The sequence below is a fragment of the Phyllostomus discolor genome, chromosome 1 (assembly GCF_004126475.2).
Source record: "Phyllostomus discolor isolate MPI-MPIP mPhyDis1 chromosome 1, mPhyDis1.pri.v3, whole genome shotgun sequence".
In the NCBI taxonomy this organism is placed as follows: Eukaryota; Metazoa; Chordata; class Mammalia; order Chiroptera; family Phyllostomidae; genus Phyllostomus; species Phyllostomus discolor.
Genome location: NC_040903.2, coordinates 73229405 through 73253161, shown reverse-complemented (window position 1 = coordinate 73253161; position 23757 = coordinate 73229405). Strand labels below are relative to the sequence as shown.

Sequence of the window (23757 nt, the reverse complement as noted above, 5' to 3'; positions counted from 1 at the left end):
GGGTTCAGAACTGTTAGAGAATGCACAAACTGTGAGCTCCGTGCCTCCTCCGCTCTTTTCTTCTTTTTTTTTTTGAACCACCTGCAGAAGAAAATATAGGGATGGTGCACTCAAAGCTGATCCACCTCCTTCCAGTTCTCCTCTAGACTCCCTCCATTTGGGCAACTGGAGGTGGATGTGGGCGGAACACTTTTGTTCTCTGTGCTTGCAACCCTGCAGCTGACATCACGAAGCTTATGTCTAAAAGTCAAAAGAACAAATGTTCTTCCGCACATGGTGCTGACTTTAAGTGAAATTAGGGAGACAGGTGAAAATTAGTGCTTTGTACTTAATGCCCAACTTCTTTCCACGTGTGGTTTGGGGCGGAAGGGCTGTCCCAGAACCGGAGACTGGGAATGAGGAGACGTTTCTAATTAACCCCACAGAACATGCGCTGATAACTACATTAATGGGATAAAATCCTTTTCATGTTGCAAGAACACGGATTTCTCAGAAGAAACTGAAAACTACATTCTACACACTTGCTTTCAGTTGGGCCTCCCTGGGCTGGGCAGGAATCTGCAGTCAGATGGCAGCCCTCACAAGTGGTTTAAAAAAGGGGGGTGTGGCATTGTCACAGGGGATGGCAAACAGGGAAACAGAACAGGTATTTCCAACTACTTTGTAGAACTGCTGGCGAAAACTGGCTTTCATCAGTGCTTGGAGCCCAGCCTTTGCTTCTACCACGGTGGCAAAGAGGAGCCTGCAATCTTCTTCTGGATGAGATCATTTCTCTGTCACTAAAAGAACTCCCTGTGTTCAAGACCCCAGGAGGTCTGAAAATAAGACCCGGATGCCCCAAGAATGGCCCAGTTATTCCTAGTCCATGTCTGCTCTGCCCTACATGGAAACATGGGTGTTTTTCCTTGGTTTACAGCATTGTCAAGAGGCCCATGTCCTTCGTATTTCTTTCAGGCACAGCCAGAAAGCCAGCAACTAAAATGAAAACAAGTATTCTGCTCCTCTCCCACATCTTCCCTTCACTCTCCAGTATCTACTTTGATTTGAGATTGCAAAGGGATGTGGAACAACAGGGCAGCCCACTGGCTTCCCATCTAACAGTGATAGCCTGGGCTGGTATGCTGGCACGAAGACCTTCCCCACTTGACAAATAAAAGGTGATCATTTCAGCTATGGTGGAAAGTTCAGCTTGGATAACTTTATCACATGGAATGTATCACAGGGTCACCCCTAGCTGCGTGTGGTGGCTACATCTACCTTGACTATGACACAGAGCTCCAATTAGCACTTCGGGAAAGAGACTTTAGTGACAGCGCACTCACCTCGACTCAGCCCGTCGGGTCCCCGGAGGATCCGGCACTCTTCTATCTGGCCAAATGGAGAAAACATCACCCTGATATCATTCTCGTTACATTTCTTCGAAACCATTCCTATGAACAATTTTCTGTCTTCCACAGCTAGGAGATAAAAATAATGCATGAGCAAAGGCCACTGTCCATCTTTTTCCCGGTAGTCAATGCTTCGTGACCACATCAAACCAGGTGCCCATCACGTGACACCGAGCGCGGGCCCCGAGGCTGACCCTAGCCCTCCAGGCGCCTCCACACGCTCCCACCTTGCCCTTCCGGAACACTTCACTCTCTGTGAGCTGGTTCTTACTAATGAAATAGCTTCATAGGACACAGAACACCAAGAAATTCTTTCCTCCCATTTGGAAACTAATGGGTAATGTGTTTACTAAAATGTTCAAGTTCCATGTAGTCACTAAACACTGCCATTCCACAGAGATATTTCTGCAGACAGATTTTGTTGTGTGTGTGTAGATGTTAACTTCAGTGACAGGGAAAGAAAAAGGTCAGGAGAGGAAAAACAAAAGGAGCAGATATAATGGAACAGTAAACAAAACTTCCCACAAAGCGTTTGAGGGATGGAAGCAGCCTTCTCAGATTTCACATAGCATCTCCCCACAGATCCAGGGAGGAGGAGATGAGAGATGCCCATTTCTCTAGAAACCAAGTAAACAACCTGTCTTCAGCATGGGCTCTGCGGCCCTGACCAGGATGGCACACGTGGTCTATATGTTACAGTGAAAGAGGAAGGCGACCCTCATGAAGAGAATGGGGCTGTAGCTACTTGAGAATTACATCAGGATAGCCCCATACCAAGGAAAGAACAAGAAGGGACAATACTATTCTTCCCACTTGGATGCAGGACTCTTGAACAGAAATTCACTTTGGATGTCAAGACAGCAATGTGCAAATTCTAACCTTGGAAACTGCTGGGGGTAAAGATAAGGGAAAGTTTACCTCAGATGACCAGGGAGACTTTCCTCAAAATCTACATGCTTGTGCTCAGGGGCGCTGGCCTACATTTAGCTTGGAAGGCACCATTACAGCAGAGTTCAGGACAGTGTTGGGAGTCTTTTTTTTTTTTAAAGGAGAGAGCAAGAGACTGACATAGAAACCCTCAGGGAGAAGTCTTGCTTATTCCCCATGTTCCATTCAATCCATTATTAGAATTAAAGAGGACAGCCAGCTACAGCAGCACCTTAGATCATCCTGGCTTAGTGAAAGGTTCTGCCATGCACCCCTGTAGAAACCTCTTTCTATTTACGCTTTATCATCTTGTCATTACTATTTAGTTGCTTGTATTTCTGTTTCTCTCATTCTTTTGCTAGAAAGTGTCTCCTTTTCCTTTAACCCACAAGACTGCATTCTAGACTTTCTAGGCCCAGTTGCTTTTGGTACGTATGTCACACCATGCGTTCTCTGCCCTCTAGGAGGCGGGGCAGAAGATCTACTTGTGAAGCAGTGAGGCAGCACAGGCGTTTGCTCCAATGAGGTGCTTTTCCAACAGCTCGGCAGGATGGGGAAGTTCCACTGTTGTCCATGCAGCAGCTGAAGCCATGTGTGGCTACCGAGCACTTAAAAAATGGCTACTGTGACTGAGGCACCAGATTTTAATGCAATTTAATATTAACTAATTTAAATTTTAATAGCCACATATGGCTACTATACTGGACAGCACAGTTCTGAGGGGCCTTAGTGAGATAGCTAAATGCTCCTATCACGGAACCCCAGACCAGAAGTAGGAGATTGAGAGATGTTTTGCCCACCTCGAAAAGCGATCCTGAGGCCTAGCAGAGAGAAGGGGCTTGCGCAGGGTCATTCAGCAAGGAGGTGCCCAAACCTGGACCATACTGCCTCCTGGGCTTCTTTTCACTCTACTGCATTTCCTGCAAGTGCAGGGGGTGCAGACGAGGCTTCCAGGAGGGGGCAAAGTGGGGATTAGGAAACTCAGGCCCTGGTTCCAGCACAGCCATCCAGCTGACGTGTGACCTTAGAGTATGACCTGACCTCTGTGGCCCTGTCTTGTCATCTATAAAATGAAGGTTTAAACTCTTATTCTTTTTTCTCATTTCCTTTCTCTCCTTCTTAAATACTGCAGAGAGATGTCCCACACACTGAAGTGTGTGGGGGCGGGGCATGCCAGAGCCCAGAATCCTTCCACTCAGCCTCTCTCCACACTGGGGCTGCTGCTGAGACAATGCAGAGAAACTTCAGGGCTCCAAGGAACATGGGTCCCAACCACGATTCCACAGTACTTGCCAACTATGAAAGTGTCCCACAGCTTTTGGGAAAGGCTTGATGGAAGATGTGGAAGTTAGGCCGGCCTTGAAGAAGCATGGGCAGGGACTAGACAGACTGGCAGTGGAACAAGGGAACAACTTCCTAACTGGGCAGGTCCGGAATCAGGAATACATAAGGACCGTCTCTGTGGCAGATGCAGGAAAGCAGCCTGGCCTGAGCACAACCAGCACGATTACTTGCTTCACCTATAGAGAGGGGCTTGATGTGTCAGGAAGGTGACAGGTGGTCCAAGACTGAGGGTCTGTGTTGAAAGGTAGTAAGGACGCATGGGCAATGGGGCCATGGGATTATTCCTAGAGGGGAGGCCACTGAGGACCTGGCTCCTTATATATCGATAAAAATTTTTAAATTTAAGATCTTTTTTCTCCCTGAAGAGTCAGTGAACTACCAAAGGTCTCTTAAGAACTAGTAAAAGTGCAGAAGTCAAGGGCAGCATTGGCACAACGATGACCTAAGTGCCAGAAACATGGGATGCCCCAGAAAGGCAGCATCCCTTCTGATGGGTGTCTGTGCTCTCCGACACCAGGACGACCACGAGGACGCCAGACTCTTTACACGGGAGAGGACGTGGCAGGGTTTAGAACCGGCAGCGGGGAGAGGGCAGGAGCTGACTGACACGGGCAGCAGGACCTGAACAACTTCTAGCTGCACTTCTTATTCCCCCTCTCCCATCTCTGGGGCTCGCATCCTGAGGGAGCCATGGCTATTGTCTCGACGAGAATCCTATTCATTTTCTTCTGAGCCTAAAGAATCTGATTTGAGGGCTTTTAGACAAAGGCAAGTAATACATTCTCAGTCAGTTTTTGGTTTCAGAGGTAAACTTATTGATTATGGTATTTAGCTAAAACAATTGGTAGATTTTGAACTTTAGAGGGATAGGATACTAAACAAAACATGCAACTCCTCAGTAAGCTAGTAAACGATGTTTTAAACTAAGATGGATATTACGAAAATGGAAACCACTGAGGAAATTCTGATTCCTAATCACCATAAAGGGGAAACTCAGACAGGCAGGGAGACTGATGACTCCCTTTTTTCAGTAACAACTATCAGTTAAAAACAAAATCCTTAAAACCTACACCACCATGCGCTAGTCAATGTGTTAATGTTTTTCACGTGTGTGCATGCATGCTGAAAGGGAGCTGGGTGTCTGCAAGCTCCTGCTAGTCAGGGCTGCTCTGTGGCTTTACCAGCTGGGCTATGTTTGCTCTCCAGGCACAGTGGGGCGAGCGGCACACTCCAGCTCCACCGTCCCGCGGGTTTCTCCTGAGTTTCCAGGGGGAGTTTTATTCATACCAATCCTCCCTGGGATTCCCAGGCTGAGGGTCCCTCTAAACAGTCTTGTCAACATTTTAAATAAATATAATTATCTTCAATTTACTTAACTTTTTCATCAATGTTTGATGAATTTCTTGGTGGGGTTTTCCCTAGTATTCACAGGCAGTGGGTAGCTCACTTAGTTTTTCAATCCACAGGAATGCTGATTGCTTAAATAAACCCACCATGTTCCCAGTACTCTGCTAAGTGCTTTAGGGAAATTAAAAAAAAAAAACCAAAACACCAAAAAACATAAGGTCTATGTCCTCTTGGGAAAAAGTCGAGTCTCCTTCAGGATAAGCCACGAATGAGTGAGGGGAACACTGTGACGTGCAGAGTGCTGTGCAGACGGGTCACCGCCGCCAGTACCAGCCACAGCAAAACTGGAAGGTTGTCCAGGGCCAGGGCCCATTTCAAGTTCTCCTTCCATGGTTTAAATAAGAAGGGGTTAATATGGTAAGTGGGAACTTTTTGAAGTTGGGGGAATAGAAACTAAATTTTAAAAACATCTCTAACTGTAAGCCTGTGCTCACACCCTGGTACACAGCCTGTCAAAGTCACACCTGGATCTGGGTGGCCTGAATTAATTAACAACTTTCCAGTGTGTTAGTGCTAACATATGGCATTTAATCGCTGCCTTCAAATCCATGAGTCTCTCTACTTTGAATCTCAAAATTATTTCTTCATCTTCCAGTAAACCAGGAAGGGGCTGGATGGGAACACTCTGCTACTCCTGTGTGTCTTCCCTGACAATCTTTAGTTGTATCTTCACTCCTGTGAGCTCTGAAGTGGACACCTGGACCCTGGGAACTTGAGAGGCCTTAAGCTAAGAGACAGGGGTCTTGAATGGCATTTCTGGATTTGAGGCTTTAAGGACCCCTGACAAGCTGTGACGTTGGAGGGTGAAAGCAGGCTGGGTTTATGTGGTGTCTGCAGAGTTGAGGACAACCCTCTCAGCCGGGAGCACAGCCTAAGTGTGAGTACTGGCTGCCGCCACCAAGACCCCAAGCACGGCACCAGAGGCAACCTCTATGCTTTTCTTATCGCTCACTGCTAGCCAAAATTCAGATCTAGCAACTGCATTTAACTTTCTTTCTTTTGTTAAAAAAAGATTTTATTTATTTTTAGAGAGAGGGGCAGGGAGGGAAAAAGGGTGAGAAACATCGACGTGTGAGGAAAATACTGATCTGTTGCCTCTTCCACACGCCCCAACCAGGGACCAAACCTGTACCCCAGGTATGTGCCCTGAGCGGGAATCGAACTGGAGATCTTTCAGTTTGCAGTATGATGCCCAACCAACTGAGCCACAATGGTCATGGCACAACTGCATTTAATTTTCAACCTTGCACTGCTGGTACCTTTTCCTGTATAGTGATAAGGGATTAAAAGCTGGAAAACAGGCTCTCGGTGACACATAGAATTAAAGAGAATAACTAAGTTTATGCTAGCATATGCCGGTCCCTGAAACCACACCTCCTCCAGTGCCCTTCCTGCACCACCACTCGACTATCCACAATGGAAAAAATAACCAAAAAAGTTGGAGTCTATTGAAATTTGGGTATTGATTTAGTGTGTTATTCTTAAAGGCCCCAGCATTTTATTGCTAATGCAGTGGGCTTTTTTGAGGGGGGACACCAGGCATGGCAGAAGCATGAATGAGTTGGCATAAATGTGCTTGAGGCTGCAGCTTAAATCAGAGCCAAAGAAAAGGGGGGCAGACTGTAGAAAGTCAGGGAGGTTTTGGAAGACCGGCCAGTAAAATACTGATGTGCAGGGCAGATCGAAGAGCAGTCCAACATTTCTGAGCTCACCACAGAGGTTCCCTGTGTCAGAGTCTCTGGACACACAAAGGCTGAAAAGAGTAATTGCTTCTCTGAAATTCATTTGTCCATCACTAATTAATCTGTGATGAGAAGTCCTGTCTTGCTCGGCAAATACAAAGTTGTAGAAATCTGAACATACTGATAATGAAGGCAGTAACTGTCTAACTGTGATGAGCCCTTTGTGCTATCCATAAATGTCAGCAAACTCAATAAAAGTGCAATTAGAGCTCGTGATACCTCTTCCACAACTACAGGAGCTATTTTGAGCATCTGAGCCAAAGAAATCTTTGTGCTCTTTGAGCTTTGCAAACTATGCTTACCTGTCAAAGCTGCATGTGAAATCAGAAAAGGCTTGCAGCGTTTATCACTTGCTTTAGAAAATTATAGATTTCTCTGGATTCCTCCATCAGGTCCAAGGAGGACCTTGCACCTTGCTCATGTCTATGAAAGGTGAGGTCCCACAGGAGCCTCCATAAGAGCACTTTAAAAGCAGATTTCAGTCCATTTATACTTTTTGACTTTTTTTTTCTACTGGAAGTTCAGAAAATGAAGTTCTATCTACAAAGCAAAGGGAGAACTGTCCCAACAAGAAAGTTTTTTTTGGGGGGTGTCCTTTGTATGTGCAGATCTATGCTGTGACATGAATAGCCTAAGTGCCAGCCTCAGTGAGACAGAGTTACATCGATAACTTAGCACAGTAAATACTCACTATGAGCCACGTATTATGCTCAGCTCTGTGCAGATGGTGACTTATGTACTCCTCAAACACCCTTGTGAGGCAGGTGTTACAAGAATTCCACCCTAGGACCACTATAGATGCCCCTGTTTCAGCTGGAGACCAGAAGGGCAGGTGAGCCCACAGAAGATGACCACGGACATAGCTAACAAGTGCAGGGTCAAGGGGTAAAGTCCAGGCTCCTCAAAATAGTTCTTAACTACTGCTCCAGGTTGCTCCCTGAAAAATGGCATTTTTAGGTATTCTCTCATCTTAGTAAAAACGGTGCCCAGTCCCACTAGGCTTTTGAGATCGTGTGAAACTGTGCATGCTCTCGGCAGCTTTATTCCGTTGCCAAGCAGACACTGAGCAGCAGGGGCATGGACCATCCTGAGACCCCCCACCCCTGCCCCCTGCAGCCGCTCTAGGGAAAGGACTCTCTAAGGCAGGCTTCACGTCTGAATAACAGAAAATGCAAAAGAAGAAATTTTTTCATGGTTCAATGATTTGGGTATTTCAGGTTAAATATTTCCAACTCAGTTCTCTAATCCATCACACCTTTATAATTATGATCTAAGGTTCAGAAAGAAGACAGCCTTTTCCATGAACTTTCATTCTGCGGCCCCTGCCTGACAGTTCAGAGAATGGTGGGGCCAAAAGATGGGGAGTGCCTCTTCTTACCCAGAAGTTCCAAGGTGACCTTCACTGACAGAATTTATCCCACGAATACATGATCCCCCTCCCTTGTGGGGAAGAGAACAGACTATATATGTGCACTTCTGGAGCAAAGGGGCTCTAGGACCTGTCATGGGCATGTGGCCTTCAGCAGGGGTGCACATGCACAGTGCAGAACTCTGTGTGGCCAGGGAAAAATCTGGGTAGCCATAGCCAATATGGTATCAAGGTGCTCTGCCACATGCAAAGCACTGTGGCAGACATCTTGTACAAATCTTAAAAAAAGGCAAGCTATGTGAGACAGTCATTATTACTCTTACTTTATAGGTGAGGACATTCAAGTTCAGTGTCTGAGTGATGGATTAGTGGAGATCAGCAGACTGAGTGTAAGTTCTGAGGTCAGGGCAGTCTTTTTGTAGCCTGTTCTTCTTTTTAAAATTCATTCCTGCAGCCTCCACTAGCACCCGGCCTGGCACACAGTGAGTAATCAATGTGCATTGTCTAATAAACGAACGAAGTGTCTCGACGGAGGTCCTGCAACAGAGCAGTGGCAATCGGAGGCCCCTGACACTGAGTGCTTGTCTGCGATCAAGCAGCAGAGGATGCAGGGAATTAACGCTCAGGGAAGAGCACAGCCGAGGAGAGGCGGCAGTCAAAACACTGAAGTCTACTCCCTGACACGCACGTCAGGGGCTTGCAGCCCACGGTGTGACGTGGGACTCTCTTCAAAACTTTCTAGTCTGAAAAAGCCAGAAAATGGGATGCACTACAATTAGCAAAAAATACCTTGTGGAGAGATTTAGAGCCCAATCATAATTTACATTTGCAGATATGCAGATCTCTGAGTGCATGGCTTCTGCCCTGATTACTAATTAATGAGGTGCAAACCGCCTGTGGAAGGAAGCCGAGCTGATTATGTCAGTCTGGTGGGACAGGGAAGCTCTAAGGTCTGAGAAGGTAGAAGAGTCCTTTAACATACATTTCAGTAAATTCAAAATATAAAACAGGGACAGAAGGCTGGCATAAGTGGAAGCAAAAACCTGAGAGAGAAACGTGGCTATCAACCCCCTTGCGTCTCGGATAGTCAAATCTCAATTATTCCACGGGCCCTATCAAATGCGTATTTTGCACTGAGTGTATGTTTACTTAATCAGCAGGCTGAATTCTGAATGAATGCAGATGCAAACGCATTGGTACAAGTTAGAAAAGAGAGCCGTAAGACAGCCTCCAAGCCAAAAAATGAACAAACGGAAAGGAGAAAAAATAGAGGATGACCCTTTCCCGCTCCGTCGTCCCTGCACAGCATAAGGTCACTTCTCCCCATCAGGTGTCCCGTGTTGCTCTGCAGAGCAGATAAACAGGAGCCAAAGGCCACAGGGTCACCACACAGAGCAAGCCCACAACAGAGGGACACGAAAAACCGTATCTGGTAACATCTTCACAGACCTTTACACCAGAGATAAATGAGGCAGGAGAGCAAGGCTCAGGTTCTCGGGACATGCCGACTTGAGCGGAAGTTTCCCAGAGCAGTCCTCGCGGCCTCTCGGAGAGAAGAGCTACTGGAGCCGCCATCGCCCTCCCCCCACTGACTTCTTAACTCACAGACACAGACATTACAGGGGACAGTCAGTCACCACCTACCGTTTGACTTTTCACTATCTGCAGGCTTCATCTGAATGGGATGATGCATCTAAAAACACAAAAGTGAGAAAGTAAAGGCAGATTGAACAACTGCATGAACAGTCTCAGAAATTCCATCCTTTTAAACTTGAACACTGATATTGCTGTAAGGACACACAGTTAAAGAACAAGACCTCTCCCAGGTAAAATGCAACCAAATGTACAAGCCTGTGTTTTATGTTCAGGAATAGAACCCTTTTGACTTAGGGTGCAGGGACACAGTAGTTAGTAGCTTGGGCTCTGCAGTCAGGCTTGAGTTCGAAACCTGGTTCTGCCACTCAGTATGGTTTCTGCCTGTATCTCAGAGGTGATTCTGGTCCCGCCATGTGTGCTAGCTACGTGATCTTGGGCAAGTGTCTTAACTTCTCTGAGCTTCAGTTTCCTCATCTGTGACGTGGAGAGAACACCTGCACAGTAGGGCTGTGGGAATTAAGTGAGAGAATACATGTAAAGTGCTTAATTAACAGGGCACAGGATGTGCTGAAAAAAGAGCTATTGTTATTTTGTGTTATTACAAATTTGAATGCAGATTATCTGTGTGTTCCTTCTGGCCATTCTGTCTGCTGCATGGATCTTCTTAGGTCTTAGTGTTGCGAGAATCTGAAGGTCTACCAGTTGACTGACTCAGGTGCCAAGGTGTAATTTTTATTAAACACGGAGTATGGGACAGAATGGAGGGAGGGAGGAAGGGGGTGGAGCGAGGGGAGAGGGAGGCACAGACCTTAGGAGCATGTCTGTTCAGTACACAGGGAGGAGCAGAAAGAGCCTGAGGTGATGTGGTGCCCAGATCTGGAATCAGGGCAGAACTGGGTGCCCACTAGCCCTTTCTGCAACACCCATCACACCACCATACAGGACCTACAGAGCTGACTCCAAGTGCAGAATGCTGCCGCTATTTCCAATTAAAATAAATTCCTCAAACTACTTTCAAAGGTCCTCCTGCTTCATATTTCATCCTACCCCAAGGAACACTGGAGCCACAGGGTAGATGGAATCACTGGCTGTGCAAATGCTTTTATTATAATGGGTCCCATTCTCCCTGAACCTTTAATTTCCCCAGTGGACTTCCACCACTTGCAAGCCACAGCTCTGGGTTTTATCTAATTTACATGAAAGGGCAATGGCACTTGGCTGTAGCACTTAAATGATGGGAAATTATCATCAGGCAGTCAGGATCATGTGCAGCTAGTGCCTGCCAGGGTCTCCAAAACACACGAGGAAGAGGAAGAGGGAATACTATGAGTGGGGGAGAGACGAGCCATGCAGAGCTGCTTTGTTTATTCTGCAAGGCAAGATGCTCTTATGCATAGAACATAGGCCTTGAGATGTGAGATCTACTCATATTCCCACTCCATTCATTAATCTGTTCAATTTATAGAAGAGCCTAGAATGAGAATGAAATGTTTAATGACTGATAAAGGGATCAGTAAGTAGATCAGACTTTTCCAAAAAGACTGGAATATACACCTAAAAAGAAGGCAGAAGTAAACTGTGGGAAACACCTGATTTGGGCTAAGGAATATGGCCTCCATCCTATGTGTAACAGAAAGAATGATCCCAAAAAAATGTTGGGGGAAGAGGGACTGAGTCTTTGAGAAAGCTGTTCTTCCCTCATGCCTCATCCACTCATTCAGCAAAAATCTCTGAGGTACCCACTGTGTCCCTGGCTATAGCCTAAGAAGTGAGGAAGGAAGGCCAAGGGAAGAAGTCCAGACCCTTTGGGTGTTCACTGTGTGGTGGGGGTGGCTGACTGTAAACAGCCTCCCATGCAACACGGGTGAGCACTGTGGCAGACACAGGAACGAGAGACTGTGAGAGCCCAAAGGAGCAGGCACTTCTTTCTGCCTGGCAAGGGAAGAGAAGGCTTCTCAGCAAAGGCGGCACCCGATTAGTGTCCTACAGGCCACGTTGGACTTGCCAGCAGAGGAAGGGGAAATGGAATATCCCATGTAAAGACACACAGGGGTGAGAAAGAGCACAGGGTCTTGCAGCGAGTCATCCGAAATGAGAGGGGAGGGGCACAGGAATGGCTGCAAAGGGCGTGAACATCCAGTTCTCAAAGGATCTTGTGCACTACAAAATTGAAATTTTGTCTAACTAAATGTGAATGGTTAAGCACAGAAAATTTAAGTAGCCAAGGCAACAAGCTGAAATTTGAATTCTAGGAAAGTCCCTTTTGGCTACAGTGGAGGATGGATTATAAAGGAGCAACAAAGGAGCAGGGGGAACAGTAGAGGCGCCACTGCAACCATCCATGTGAAACTGATGAAGATCTCAACTTCAGAGGCAACTGGCGGGTTGTGGGGAAGAGGGAAAGAGAGAACCCCAGGCCTGGACAACTAGATATACTTTGGGCTTATCACCCAAATAAAGAAAACAAGAATGCCATTTTGGAGGGGACTGCTGAGCACAGGTCTGCACATGACCCATTTGATGTGACTGGGATTAGAGAGAAGTTGGGAAAGGGCGATCCAAGACGTAGCAAAGGCCCTGAGAGGTGGCAGCGGAGCCCGCAGGCATGGGTGGAGCTGTCCACAGAGGGAATGCGAAGTGAAGAGAGTCCAGAGCCGGGGACAGAACACTGGTTTGAGAGGGACAGACGAAGGGCAGCCAGAGAAGCAGGAGCAGGAACAAGTGGTCCCACACGAGCCACGTGGGGAGAGGTTTACAAAAAAGGTGGTGCTGCTAGATGCTACAATGAAAATGCCCAAGCGTCCTTTTGGATTTGGTAATAAAAAATTCTTTATCCCTAAAGAATTAATCAGAAGACTTTTCTGTAGGTTTGCGGGAGGGCAGAATGTGAGCTTACAAAGGGTTGGGGAGTAACAGGGAAGATAATAGTGGAAATGATAAATGTAGATGACTATTTCAAGAAAAGTCTCTACAAAGCAAGGGTTGGAGGGGGAGATATAGGAAGCCTGATGGAGGATGGGGTGGAGTCTTTCCTTTCCAGGTGGCAAGACTTGTACAGGCAAATGTTTAGAAAGGATGCAGATGTGATTTACAGGCTGAAGAGAGGAAAGAGGAGATAAGTATACCTATGTTACATATGGGACACAAAATGAAGTGAATGGGAGTCCTGCCCTCAGGGAGCTGACAGTCCATCCTGGAAGCTGATATGCACAAACATACAGAAGAATGGTGACCAACCTCAGACATTTGGATCAATCTGCGAAGTGCATGGAAGTCTAGAGCAGGAAACGTGGGAGCTGTAATTCTGTAAGGACAGAATCATTGTACTCGCAAGCTGTGAAGGGCCTGGCAATCATTTAGTCCAATGCTCTCAATTTATTGGTCTGCAGGGACTCAGCGACTTCACTAAGGACACACAGCTGGTTAACAGCTGAGACGGGATCAGAAATCTAAGCTTCCTGCTCTCACCCAGTGCCGATTCCCCCTATCACATTGCTTCTCCACAAAACGCCCCACATGGGATTTGGACACATGAGCCCACAATGAAAACTGCAGGCTTCACTCGCTGAAAGTACCAGGCACGCATTAGAAGGCGCCTGCAATATCCCCTTACTAAACTCCCCAAACACGTTATCTATGCAGCTTTATGACCGGTATTATACTGAGACTCGACTCTTAGTTTTCTTGTAGCTGCTGAGAGAATTAGCTCAGTTTCTGACCCGAGACTACCCAGAGGCTCAGGAATGCCAAAGTAGTGGTACAGTCATGTGTGCACACTATGTTCTGGTCAACGAACCACATGTACAGGGTGGTCCCCTAAGATTATAAAGGAGTTGAATAATTCTTATTGCCTAGTGACCTCACAGCCATAGTACCATCTTTGCGATCTTTGCAATCCTTACACGTCTATGGTGATGCTGAGGTAAGCAAATCTACTGTGCTGCCAGTTGGATAAAGGTACAGCACATATGATTATGTGCATCATTTTTTCTTGTGCTTGACTTAATCTCATGTCATTTTGCATAGTAACATGTACAGGCTTGTAGCCTAGGAGCAACAGGCTTACCTCACAGCCTGGGCATGTGGGAGGCCATACCATCCAGGTTTGTCTATGATGTTCACACAAACACACAACCTGCCTAACAACGCGTGTCTCAGAACATATGGTGTTAAGAGACTCATGACTATGATAAAGCAGCTACTGCCACTGAAGACTCGACCTTTGTTTTGCTCTTTCCTAGGCCAAGGGTGGGGGGTGAAAGTCACCTTGACAGAGATCACAACTGTCAGGCCCTGGTGAATTCTGAACGGGTGGTCACCCTTACTTCAGGTATATTCTGAAGACAATTTAGATAATGTATGTAAAGCACTGTGACCTTCTTGGGGAGAGGTGTTCCATCAGTACTGTATTAAGAATGGCTCATTATCATGAACAGTTCATGTGAGTTACAAATTTCCGATCAGATACAGGATGTAAATGTCAAGGAAGACAAAAAAAATGGTTTAGAGGTGTCCTTCTCACGTTTTACTTCCTTGAAATCTCATGACTCCAAAGACCATTGGGAGGTTTGTTGAACGGAGTAGAGAAAATACTGTCAAGGAACAGGCACTCTAGTTTCAAGTTTCCAGTCATAACTAAGGGGTTCTTTCCCTAAACAGGAAATGGTTTCAAAGATCTGATCCAGTGTGACTCCAGGACTACTTTTTCATTCCCTTACTTCTGCTTCTACCAGATACTCTGTTAGCTTCTGGGAATACAGCAGAAAAGTGTTCCCATCCTGATGGCTTGAGCCTGATACACAGTGGGAGGGAGAGCTACGTCAGACGCTCCCCCCACCCAGGGGACGTGTGCTGTGCTAAGACCTACAGTGTGAGAGCCTGGTGGAGAGACACCCAACACAGAAGGAGGAAGGGCAAGCTGGAGAAGGTGTTTCAGTGGAAGCAGTGGTTGAGTTCAACCTTGAAGGAATGCTAATGTTAATCAATATATAAGTGAAGGCCGTTTGAGGGAAGAAACAACATACTTGAAGGTGCAGAGTAAGAGAAATAGGTCATATTGTTACTAAAGAACGATGATAGGACATCCTGATCAACAGAGGAAACGATAAGGCCACTAAAGATCATCCACCAATTACAAAGCACAAGACTAAGTGAGGGATATATTTATGAATGGCAATATTTCAAGTATAAAGACAACAACACAAGTCTGCTCACCCCTGAATTAAAACTGCCGTGGGAACCATGACTGACAGCCAGTGGCCACAACATCACTGCATTCTTCAACAGTGGAAGACAAAACCCTTGGGGTCAGAACTGCTGCTTCTCACCATGGCTGCTGTAGCAACCATGGACACTGGTCTTATCTGCTGCCAGAGCTGGATGGCGGAGCCGGAGGCTGGCACTCCAGTCGGTGCTCTGAGCTTGGATGTCCCAGTTGACATCAACAGACCAGAGGAAGGGCCAAAGAATTTGGCAGTCACCCTTCCAACCTCCTCATGTCTCACCAGTTGTAAGGGAATCTCAGAATCAGAGTGGAGGCTAGTTCCCTGGGGCGGGGGTACTCTTCTCCTTCTGTCTACAGCAAGTGAACACACGATCTTCGTGAATTTTTGCAGAGTCTCCTAAGACACATGCGTCAATTAAATTGAGGCTGTGTCTCCATAGCCATACAGGGCTGGCTGTGTCTGAAAAAACCTGCATCCTTGGAGCACACTGAGATGCAGGAGGGCTCCGGGTGTTGTCACCCAGGCTCCCTGTTGGTGGAGCGCTTGTCCCAGGAAGATGCCAAGATCAATTGTTTTGGAAACAGGTCCTGATTCATGGCAGTGAATCTGACTTAACATATTTCATCAAGTTTATATTTCTACGAAGAAAGTCTTTGAAATCCATTCCCTTGAATATTTCTTTGACTGCATATGAATTTCCTTTTCATTTTATTGTAGAACATTTTGCCTCAAGTTACACATTACAGTACTGGATAATATCTTGGTCCATATTTAACCCTGTTTGTTTAAGAACCAATGAAGTTTAATAAGAGGGGAAATTTTGAGAGCTCCCTCCTCGGCTCCCAGCGGGCAGAGGAGGAGCCAACTGTGTTTCTTAGAAATCAGTCAATTTCTGTTACATTTGTGTAGTAACATGTACAGTGAGGCGGAGCCTCTGGAGAAGAGTTCTGCTGCTGCAGCTCACGGAGGGGCCGTTGCTTCGGGCTTTGATTAGGCTTTCAGTGAGCTAGAGATTCCTAAAGAGAAAGACCATATCCCACTGTCCCCTCTATGCCAAAGCCAAGCATGACATCAATGACAAGATGCAGCCTGCTCCTGTCTGACACAGGCCCAGTAGCCGTCCCAGGCCTCCACTCCGATGGGAAGCTGCCTGTGAGTGCTGGAGCACGCCAGCCTTCCAGTGCAAAGCCTCACCCTTTCTCCTGCCTCCTAACAAGTGAGTGGCACTTAGCCCTCCCTCCTCTGCTCCCCGCACATGCCCAGAGGGCCCCAGATCTGGCCTGGTCTTCAGCAAGGCAGATCGCTGATAGGACCCGACGCTCCTCACTCCTGAACGCACTGACCTTCGAGTCGAAGCCAAGAGCCCAGCTGCGGCTCATGAAAATGAAAATGAGGATACATCTGCGCAGCAGAGCCATTACCCAAAGTCTGTGGGGGTAGCGTCACGTGCAGGGAGCTGTACATAACCCTGGCAGCAGCTGTCACTGCCTACATTACAAGTCCTATCATGTCACAGGGGCAGAGATGAGGCTGGGCCACAGGGCACCAGCATTCATACTCTCTGGAGTTCCCATTACACACAAAGTCCGGCGTGACTGCGCAAAACCTCTGTCTTGGTTCTGTGATGAATGAGGGGGAGAGTAGGAGCTGCAACAGCCCATGTTAACACAGGCCGGGTGTGGGAGATGGAGGACCTGGGGGCAGGAAACGGGCGGAGGGGAGGCGACAGGGCCGATTCCTCACATGGAGGAGAGCTCGTGCTAGAACTTGTTTAACCCGGCCGTCACCAATTGACGAGTGAACCGCCTTTAACACGAGATTCAATAAAACATGCCATTTTTAACCTGAAATGGGTTTTACAGAGTCACTGTTACGCATCTCATTGTTAAACCTATCCTGACCTCTGGAGAGAGTAGCCGTGATGGTACATATTATAAGCTTACTGCCCATAAAATATTTAAAGGGAGACAAAGAGAGGAGGGAAAGAGGTGAATTCACAGAAGAGCTATGCACTACCCGAGAAAATTAAAAGACCCTAGCCGTGAAGACAAACTGGAATTTTTCTTTTGCTCAAGACAACACGCATATGACTCATGCAGAATACTTCATATCTTGTTGTACAGCAGACCAGGGAATACCAAAAGCACCTGTGCTTTAAGAATTTTACTTTTTTTTAACAATTCAAAAGAGCTATTAGATTTTTAAAATTTTATTTATTTTTAGAGAGGGAAGGGAGGGAGGGAGATAGAGAGAGAAACATCAATGTGCGGTTGCTGGGTGGGGGTTATGGCCTGCAACCCAGGCATGTACCCTGGCTGGGAATCAAACCTGTGACACTTGGGTTTGCAGCCTGCACTCAATTCACTGAGCTACGCCAGCCGGGGCAGAACTTTTCTTTAAAAAGGGTTATAATGGCAAAGGTGGTAAGTTTCAAAAGAACTGCCACCAACTGGAGGCATGCCACCCCCCAAATGACCACGTGTGCTGTCATGGGGTCTGCTGTCATGGGAAGGCACCCCCAAAGCTGTGTGGCTTCCCTAACCCTCCAGGAAGGGAATGTTGCTGTTTCAGCCACTGTTCTGTTATGCTCTCCTTGAGAAAGAGTGGAATGAAACAAAAGCAGCTTTAGGAATGTTGACTTACAAGTATTAAATAACAACTTCTGAATTTTTCTGATTTGTTTGAATGGTAACATGGTGGTAAACTTGCTAAGATATCTGGAATAGAATGATACCTCTGCAAGAATACAGAGGACAGAAATAATGTCTTTGATCAGTCGAAAGGAACTTTTGTCATTGGAACAAAGTCAGATTTTGAGCTCACAGCTATACCTGTTCACTGTAGAGTTTAGGCACTTTTGGTGAAAACCTAGGTCCATCTTCCCTTCACTCTCAATGCTGCTGTGCCAAGCACTGCTGCAGGATCCTTAGGTATGTCAACTAAGTTAATTCTCACAACACCCCGAGACAGGGATACATGAGGAGCCAAGGAAGAGGGAGGGGAGGCCAGGCTCTCTAAAACATCTTATACCTACACTGCTGAGAAGAAAATGGATGACAAGCAAGAGTAGATGTCAGTTATTATGTGAGAGATAAAATAATAGCTGACATTAATAGAGCCTGCATTTTGCAGTTTCTTCAGAAACTGATAGTGTAAAAAGTACACTGAAGTCTTCAGAATGGTCCTCTCTTTGTTGGCTAAGCCAGCATTTACACAAGGCGGCCCTGGTACTCAGTTTTACGTTGACAACTAGATTATATAATGCCAATTTATTCAAATACTGCTGTGGAACTTCTGGAGATAACTGAGTGCCTAGCTGTCCTCTGAAGATGCACATTCCTTGTTGGAAGGTGAGTGTGCAGGACGCGGCTACGCTCTGGGCCACAGAGCTGCTGCAGAGTGTTCTTCTGCGGGCCACCACCAACGGTGCTGACGTGGGGGGTGCACAGGGCACTCTCAACCAGTATCTGCTCATGTGTAGCTTTAGGCAAGCGAACTAAGCAAGGAACAAAGGGGTATTTGGGTGTGACAACAACAAAGAAATATTGTTGTACTTTCTATTTCTGCAGCAAATGACAAGTAGGGGGAAAAACCATAGTGAAAATAAATGACTATTTCTTCTCCATAGACATTGATGCAGGTGAGCATAGTGCAGAGCATAGAGCATAATGCAGCTGAGCTATGCATTAAAGCATAGCTGGTGTAATTAAGTGTTCAATGAAGTTATCATTATCATTATTATTTTACTTTGCGTAAGGTTTTCTGGAGGAAATAAGGGAAAGGTGCCGCTTGAAAGCTAAGAGAATATACTGGAAGGAATGGCTTTTCTTGGTCATCTGAGAAGTAAACAGCTAGTATTGGTCAACTCCCAGCTTTCTTCATAAATGCTAATAATCCAGTGAGGAGGAAAACCCTATAGAACCCCAACTGTGTATCTGCTTTCAGCTTATAACACTCCAAAGAAAGCTTTTTTTTTTTTTTTTTGCTGGAATTACTCTACCTGTTCACATTTCTGTAACAATCATGGGGCAGAGCAGAGGGGGAGACACAAGCAGTGAACCCATTCAGTCCTGGCAAAGAATAAAATAAAAACAATATTACAGGAAAATTAGATTACTCTGGGTGGAATTCTATGAGGGAATTTGGAGTCTGTTATGGTGATTAAGTCATCATTTCTGACAGATTACTCTAATCAGCTGTCAGAGAACATTCCACAACTCCATCTGTAACTTGGCGTCCTAGCTACCCAGCCCATGTAACCTTCTGTATACAAAACACACACAGACCAGAGCGGGTAGGTACAGCCCAGCATTTATTATGCTCATTAGCTGTGATTAGGTTCTTTGTTTTCATACTCAATAACACAGGCTTCCATTTTGCTTTATTTATTTTTCAAATGAGAAGAAAAATGAAAAAGCTCAAACTAGGAGGCATGGAATGTGAATGAGAAATAACTGTTATAACTAAGTGTGAACATATGCTTTTAGAAGCATTGCTGTTCAAGAAGAATGCTAATCCTCTCTTAGTTTAATTTTTCTTGGGACTGTTACAGTGTATTACTTAAGAGAGGTAAATCTATGCTACTCTGTAACCCTCTGGTCACTGCGCTCCTAGCTGGCTGTTGTTTCAGGAGATGGTATTGTTACTGTGATGAGCAATGTTATTGTGAGCAGAAAGTGGTTTATTGATAACACTGCAGTTATCCCTCTCTGTCAGGCATCTTTGGGATATAATAAATAATTCATCCTGTCAGTTGAGCTCCCAAATAAATTCAGTGAGGAACAAAGCAAAAATAGTTAAAACTAAAAGATTTTATTTAAGTTTGTCTAAAATTCTCTGTTTAGAGCTATAGATTTTAATGACAAAAAAACTAGAGTGTATAAGACAATTTTGGCAATGGAGATCAATAGAAAGACTCATAATAAGGTGTGCAGAGCATCGTGCTGCTGTGGCAATACCAGTACAGCAGAGGACCATATGACGATTTTGTGTGACAGTTGGATGATCGAGATCACTTCTAATTAATGAGCCAAAATTAAGAGAAAGGCAATAATGCTGCCCTTTTCACTAAGTGGGATTTAGACAGATATCCTCATAGAACCATGATTTCTTTTTGATTGTGGAACTGTCTCCCCAAATCAATGATGGATGCTCCAAGAGTTATTCTTCCAGATGTTACCCAGATGCTAAATTAGACAGGCTGCCTCACTGAGCCATGCAAAAATCACACTAACATAATAATGTCTGGCCTGGCCATTAAGGAGTGGTTTAAGGACCTGGTAGTTCATTTACATTTCCAGTACTATGATCCTACAGGCCACAAACTCAGTATAATCTCATATTTTAAGACAAATGAGTCTGGTTTAAAAATAAATTGTCCTCTTACACTGGTCTCTTCCCATAATGACCATCACTGGGCTCAGTTCTCATGCGGCCTTAGAATAAATGAGCACCCAGCCTGCCAGGGTCCTGGTGGCTCCTTCCCCCAACACCAGCTGCTCTCGGGTCATTCACTGTTACCCAGTTCTCAGTGCCTAGGGAACTGGGATGAACCGAGCCTGATGCCCTGCATGCTGGTGAGTGTATGGCACTGTGCCTCTCTCGTTAACCTTCACTGTGTGGCAATGACCGTTTTGTTCAACTGGTTCTACTGTTGGGCTCTTAGCCAAATCGTGTCTCTCTGCCTTCTTCCCAGGGGTTGACTCAGTTACTGACAATCCCTGGTATGGCTTTCCAGAATTTTCTTTCCTTAGGCTTCTTCAGCTATACCTCTGCTTCACACCCCTCCCCCCACCCCCGGAAATATCCTTGGACAGTGAAACATGCCCAGGTTGCACTTGCATTTCTGTCACTCCCTGGAAATGTGCTGTGTGAGGAAGCAGTTGCTGGGCCTGCATTCCCAGACCCCTCCCATTAACAGTCAGGTTTGGCGCTAAATTGACTTCCTTTTCTTCCTCTTAGAATTTTCAGTTTAGAGCCATCTCAGTTAAATTTCTTTTTCTTCTATATTCCTTTCTATTCCTCCTTAGCTCTTCATTACTGCTCACTCAGATTCCTGCAATGGCCTCCTCACCAGTCCGGTCCCCGCCCACCCCTCCCTAAACCATCTTATACCTGCCTTTTTAATCTAAGACTCAGGTCTAATCATTTCTCTCCCCTGCTCAAAAACTTGCAATTATCTGCCAAATTAAATTCTAGCTCCTTGGCCTGTCTTTCAAGGAACTCCGTGCTTTGACCCCAAATAACCTTTTCAGGCTCTACATTTCTCTTCTAGTCAAATTGGACAACTTCCTATTACTGGAACTTCTGCCATCTGCTCATCCAAAGAAACACATAATAACCCCTCTCATGCATATAAACACAACATTTCCTTTGCCAATATAACTGCTGCATGTTGTTATATGGAAATACCTATATGTCAAGTTATTAGGTTGAATCATGTAAAAGTGCCATATTTATAGATTAAAAGTGGTTGAATAGTGACAATTTCATATGGTACAACCTCATATCTCACACAGCAATGCAAATGCACTATCTTCTCTCCACGACTCATAAAAAGCCCCCAAGGCTCAATTCATGCAGGCTATCTCCTTTGTGAGGTCTGGACAGATTTTCAGTAACTCATCTGCACTACTCACAAGTTGTACAATTTAAACATTAACTTGACAATAAAACGATGCTACCCTCTAAACCGACTGATGGCTATTTCGAGTGCAACACAAGGCACCCTCCATTCACCTTAGCAGCTTCAATGCTCTGCACAGATTAGTGATGCTCCATCCAGTAATCTCTAGATTCCTTTCAAGTTTAAGGCACATTAAAGCCACCACAAGAATACCCCTCTGACAAGCAAATCATTCAAATCGCTGGTTCAAAACTAACGTGGACATCTTAAGCCAATTGTATTTTATCTTGAACCTTCTGACAGGATGTAAGGCATTTCATCAAATCAACAGAAAAGCCCCAGTGAATTTCATATTCTAATGATCCTTCCATAGCTTGGCATCTGAGTCCTGAGCCGAGTTGCTTTGCCAGCCACGTTTATTAATTAGTGTCTAACATTTCCATCTCTCTGCAAGTTGCAACCTCTCATAAAAAATGCATGATTTGATTGGCTTAGGAATGACAACTTCATTTACAACAGACAAATAAATGCCATACCTCACTCAGCAGTCTTTTCCCATTTATTTAACTACCCCCATAGCCTTTGGGATTTGTACTAAGTGAATGAAAGTAGATAACTAGTATAATATTCCTTTCTTTATCATGTTTAAGCAAAAATGATTAAATATCACTCTCTCTTTTTAAAAACAAATGAGTCTGGCTTAAAAAAAATTCCTACTAAAAAAAGATGGCAAGTTTGAAAAAAATGCCTTAAGGGCTATTTCATATTACCCATGTTTAAAATGAAAATCCATTAAACATCTGAGCAAGACATCTGATATTGTTTTTAGCAGCTATATTTATTCATCTCATCTTCCACAGTAGTATTAGACTTTGGTTGATATTTTGCCAAATGAAGATCTCTTCCAGTGCTGCAAATTCTTTATGAGTTTGATTTTAATTTTACTGTCTCATTTTGATTTCCACCTTTTACTTTAACATAAGAGATCACTCACCAACTTTGGAAATTATTGCTAGTACAGCTTAGGGAAATTATGATGGTTCAATTGTTCTATAAAAACCCTTATTCCGAAGCTGAGTCCTCTGAATATCAAATTCAAGGCCCGGGACCTCAAATACATGGCAAAGATAAACTTGGAAAGGGGATCCATGGGACAAGAAGATGGAAGAAATTTCACATTAAGAAAATAGTCAGCACCCTCCACTGACACCACCTGACTTGCAATGGCAAACCTACTGTTACCAATCCTCTCTCCCATCTCTGGGTGTGAAGTGCTGAATGAGGTCTTAGCAAATGGAAGCTGTTTTGCATTTGTTTAGCAATGGAAAGAACACAAAGCTGGAACCACAAGGTCTGGGTTAGAATCCTGACTTTGTCAACTGCAAATACCTATAGTCAAGCAACCTGACTTCTTGAAGAATCATGAACTCATACCATTTCTGACAGCAAGGATCATATCAGCAAATGATCCTTTTCAGGGTTGTTTGGCTGGAATCAGATAACATGTGAAAGTACACAGTGAACTGTGAAGTAATTTATGATGATAAACTTATTTTAATTCACTTAAGGATAACAATTAGAGAAAAAAATGCCTTGTGGCTACACATGCTCATGTTCCACCTTGTGCTTTTACTTTGTCGAGTAGGGGTCTGTCTACCCGACCAGAAGGATTTTGATGCAATGAAAATGTTGAGACCACCCTCCCAACCCCCACTTCTGCTCCACCAGTTTCTAAAGAACCCTTGAGATTTTTTTTATATTGAGAGACTGTGTATAAATAAAAGCTACACTTGGGAGTTCATTTATTCAACTGACATTTGTTGAGTAGCGCCTATGGAATGACTATGCTGCCTCTCAGAATGTTCCCTCTCCTGAAGGAATTTGGAGATCCGTATGGAAAAGGCTGAGATATAAATGGTCAGGGGGAACAGAATGGAGCGGGTGGCAGGATGAGTTTCAGGACGTGCTGCATTGGATCATGGTGAAAGCATATTCAGTTCTACCTGCCAGGACGGGTGAGACGGCACTTGCATGATGTCCCATGGCTGGGACACAGCATGGGGGCAAGAGTGTCACAGAAGTTGGAGAAAAAGGAAGGGGTACCGCATGGAGTTCAGATCTCATTCTTATGACT

The 23757-nt window shown here is 45.1% G+C and overlaps 1 protein-coding gene across 13 annotated transcripts in view; it reads right to left on the bottom strand.

Moving 5' to 3' along the window:
* Positions 1 to 23757, bottom strand: part of CELF2 (CUGBP Elav-like family member 2) — a 501843-nt gene that overhangs the window by 70092 nt on the left and 407994 nt on the right. For all 13 annotated transcript variants that reach the window (XM_036024602.1, XM_036024612.1, XM_036024607.1 and 10 more), the window contains 2 exons: positions 9822 to 9870; positions 1323 to 1457 (listed from right to left, as the gene is read on the bottom strand). In XM_036024602.1, coding sequence (XP_035880495.1) covers positions 1323 to 1457; positions 9822 to 9870 — 184 coding nt within the window. The remainder of the gene's footprint in view (positions 1 to 1322; positions 1458 to 9821; positions 9871 to 23757) is intronic.